The sequence below is a fragment of the Salvelinus sp. IW2-2015 genome, unplaced genomic scaffold (assembly GCF_002910315.2).
Source record: "Salvelinus sp. IW2-2015 unplaced genomic scaffold, ASM291031v2 Un_scaffold6192, whole genome shotgun sequence".
Classification (NCBI taxonomy): Eukaryota; Metazoa; Chordata; class Actinopteri; order Salmoniformes; family Salmonidae; genus Salvelinus; species Salvelinus sp. IW2-2015.
In genome coordinates, this window is record NW_019947455.1 from 19,189 (window position 1) to 23,309 (window position 4,121).

The 4,121-nt window shown below is 41.0% G+C and overlaps 1 protein-coding gene across 1 annotated transcript; it reads right to left on the reverse strand.

The window, feature by feature from the left end:
• Nucleotides 1–3,791, reverse strand: LOC112078754 (uncharacterized; the record flags this gene model as incomplete). Its single annotated transcript, XM_024144892.2, has 5 exons — nucleotides 1–275; nucleotides 465–679; nucleotides 812–876; nucleotides 1,274–1,311; nucleotides 3,289–3,791. Coding segments are annotated over 5 exons (1,096 nt in total), but the record flags the coding sequence as incomplete, so codon positions are not given.
• Between the last annotated feature and the right edge of the window lie 330 nt (nucleotides 3,792–4,121).

The window sequence follows — 4,121 nt, forward strand, 5'->3', positions numbered from 1 at the left end:
TCAAWGATAGTGCCTCACCTCTTTCTGACTGGAGTTTCTGAGGAGCAGGTACAGCCTTGAAATTACTGTTGACCTTTTTACTGCCAAATAGAGGACCACGTCACAGTGGACATCTATGTTCCAAGACAGTAATCTCAGTATCAGAGAGATAGCTGAGAACTTGGGATAGAGAATCTTAGCATGGAATCTGGTGACCTCATCCACTTCCTCTAAAGACACTCCATGTTCCTCTACATGAAGAACCTTCATCTCATTCCTCAGGGAAGGGTTGGTCCCTGAACAACACAATTAAAAGCAGACAGAAAGACAAATATTGTATTATTCATCCAACTAAAACACAAAGAATATGCAGTACCAGATCACAGTAAACTCAAACTCCCAGAATATTTCATTCATTAACTCAGGAAGTGAAACTCAAGTTACATGGAAATGTCTTTCTGAATACTATTTCTATATGGTTTTACCTAAACAGACAAAGTGTGGCAGATGAACTTCCTCCAGTTCACCTAACTCCATAGTGATGTCCAGCAATGGACCACCTTGTGTGTACTGCATGTCTTGCAGAAGTTGACTGTAGGGTTCCCAGTTCCTGAAGTGGTACTTCAGAATGACATCTCTCTCACACAGCCAGCGGAGCCCAGACACTGTGCACTCATAACTCCCTTTGGGTGTCCTGTGCCTGAGGGCAACAACAAGATATGGTAGAGAGGGTCAATGGTCAAATGGAGAGGTTGGATTAGAAGTCCATTCCCAAAGGTAATGGGGAAATACACTGGCAGGTGGAACGAAATGTTAAAAGTAGTTTTTTTACCTGAACATTGTCACTCCCTGGACAGTGGAAGTCAAGGGTTCAATCTGAAGCCAGTGTGTGGAGTCCTGAACAAGGACAAGCATGTCAGTAATACATGTGGGGCCTGTTTCCTGGACACATATTGAGTCTAGTGCTGGACTAAAAAGCATGCTCAATGGAAGTTTCAATAGAATGTTCTTTAATAAGGTCCAGGACTAGACTTAATCTGTGTCTGGGAAACAGGCCCATTAACCAAAGTAACTAATCTAATGTATTTTTTCAATATTACATGGAATGCTGGTGATTTATCAATTAAACTGTCTAATGACAAAATATGACAACAGGTCAAATCCTGCATGCCTACAAGCAGAACACAGGACCTTCTATATCCCAGTATGAATGGTTGGTCAGTACACACCTGGCTTTGAGACTGTGCCTGACTCCTGCAGGTATGTAAAAGTAAGAATTGACATTATGACTTACCTCAACATGGTCACAAGTCTTACAGCTCTGAGGAATCCCTGAAGTAAAAAAGTAGTTGTTATTTAAAACGGACAATCTCATGGAATAATGAATTTATAATTAGACTTGTAATAAAAATGAATATTAGTGAGCAACAGTCTCAGAATGTACACTCATTAGCATACCATAATCTGACATTAGTGTTATATTAATTAATGTTTGTGGAAGCAGGAAACAACATCGTTCTGGTCCATGTTTTGTAGATGTTGGGGGCCTGATTCCTGGTAGATCCTAGGATGAGAGCTTAAAGGTAGAGTCATCTAAATGATGATGTACGAGCAGCACGACAGATATTGTGATGAGCAAGATGTCTGACTTCTCTCTCACACAGTCACACACAGTATCTGCCCATGTGCAAGGGTTCTCTTCACTCTCTTACAGAGTGTTAGTCACGGGACCAAAACAGCAGAGAAGATTAGCCTTGCGTTCCAATGCTCTTTTTTTGTTGTAGAAAATTGACCCACTATGCGATTTACTTTGTGCATCCAAGTCATATTGCTGACTCTACCTTTAAGTTTGTTTTGACCAAATAGATCATGATTYTGTTCCTTGCCTGGGACTCAAGTGTAATGAATGCTTTAAAAATATTTTGAGTTATAAACAATTATCAGTTAACTTCTTTGATATAGGGGGCAGCATTTTCACTTTTGGATGAATTGCGTGCCTATAGTGAACTGCCTCCTACTCTGTCCCAGATGCTAATATATGCATAGTATTATTACTATTGGATATAAAACACTCTGAATTTTCTAAAACTGTTTGAATGATGTCTGTGAGTATAACAGAACTCATATGCCAGGCAAAAACCTGAGAAAAAAATCCAAACAGGAAGTGAGAATTCTGAGACTGGTCAATGTTCAACTCATCGCCTATTCAATTCCCTGTAAGATATGGATCTGTTTGCACTTCCTACGCCTTCCACTACAGTCTGTAGAACGTGGAATGAAGCCTCTAGTGTGATGTTGGGCCGGATGGGAGGTGTTTCAGTCATTGGTCTGGCAGAATGCCAGTTCCTGGTCACGCGCTTTCCTGATGATATCGCCTTGCGTTCCATAACATCTACAGACATGAAGGAATGTTCCGGTCGGAACGTTATTGGATAGTTATGATAACAACATCCTGAATATTGATTCTCTACTTAGTTTGACCAGTTTATTCGACCTGTTATATAACTTTTTGAAGTTTTCGTCCGAGTTCGCTTGCATCTGCGTGAGCACTTGGACATGTGCACTAAACATGCTAGCAAAAGTAGCTACTTAGACATAAGTAATGGACATTATCGAACAAAACAACAAATTATTGTGGAACTAGGATTCCTGGGAATATTTATAATGTAATTTCGTATTTCTGTTGACTCCAACATGGCGTAGAAATTGTGTTATTTTTGACTACCGTTTTTTTAAATCTGACACAGCGGTTGCATTAAGAACAAGTGTATCTTTAATTCTATGTAAAACATGTATCTTTCATCAAAGTTTATGATGAGTATTCCTGTTATTTGACGTGGCTCTGCAATTTCTTCGGATATTTTGGAGGCATTTCTGAACATGGCGCCAATGTAAACCAAGATTTGTGGATATAAATATGCACATTATCGAACAAAACATAAATGTATTGTGTAACATGATGTCATTTGAGTGTCATCTGATGAAGATCATCAAAGGTTAGTGATTAATTTTATCTCTAGTTCTGCTTTTTGTGACTACTATCTTTTGCTGGGGAAATGGCTGTGTTTTTCTGTGGCTATGTACTGAGCTAACATAATCGTTTGGTGTGCTTTCCCCGTAAATCCTTTTTGAAATCATGTTGGCTGGATTCACAACACGTGTAGCTTTACTTTGGTGTCTTTCATGTGTGATTTCATGAAAGATAGATGTTTATAGTAATATATTTGAATTTGGCGCGCTACATTTTTTCTGGATTTTGGCCAAGTGGGACGCTACCGTCCAACCTATCCCAGAGAAGTTAACACTCACATTTCTCAGGTCCAGACTTGATCCAACACTCTCCACAATGATCTCTGGTGTTCTCAGGTCCAGGCTTGATCCAGCACTCTCCACCATGGTCTCTGGTGTTCTCAGGTCCAGGCTTGATCCAACACTCTCCACCATGGTCTCTGGTGTTCTCAGGTCCAGACTTGATCCAACACTCTCCACCATGGTCTCTGGTGTCCTCAGGTCCAGGCTTGATGAAACTCTCTCCACCATGGTCTCTGGTGTTCTCAGGTCCAGGCTTGATCCAACACTCTCCACCATGGTCTCTGGTGTTCCCAGGTCCAGGCTTGATCCAACAATCTCCACCATGGTCTCTGGTGTTCTCAGGTCCAGGCTTGACACAACTCTCTCCACCATGGTCTCTGGTGTCCTCAGGTCCAGGCTTGACACAACACTCTCCATCATGGTATCTGGTGTCCTCAGGTCCAGGCTTGATCCAACTCTCTCCACCATGGTCTCTGGTGTTGGTAAAGCAGAAGGATAGACTGTGATTAAACTAAATACAACTTATAAAGGCTTTATATAACATACCAGTCTTCATAAGCAGTACAGAGTGTGAATAAAGGTTGACAGACTAGCTCCCTATGTAGGGTGCATTGCCTAAATATGACATAACCCACTCTGTCACCTTCCATAAAGTCAATACATATGGTGACATTACAGGTGACATTGCATATCTTGAGGAAAGCCCTTAAAGATGTGAAGTCACCAGGTATCATGAGTTACATTCCCCCCTAGAGATGTGAAGTCACCAGGTATCATGAGTTACATTCCCCGTAACCTCATGATACCTCGTGAATTCACATCTCAATAGA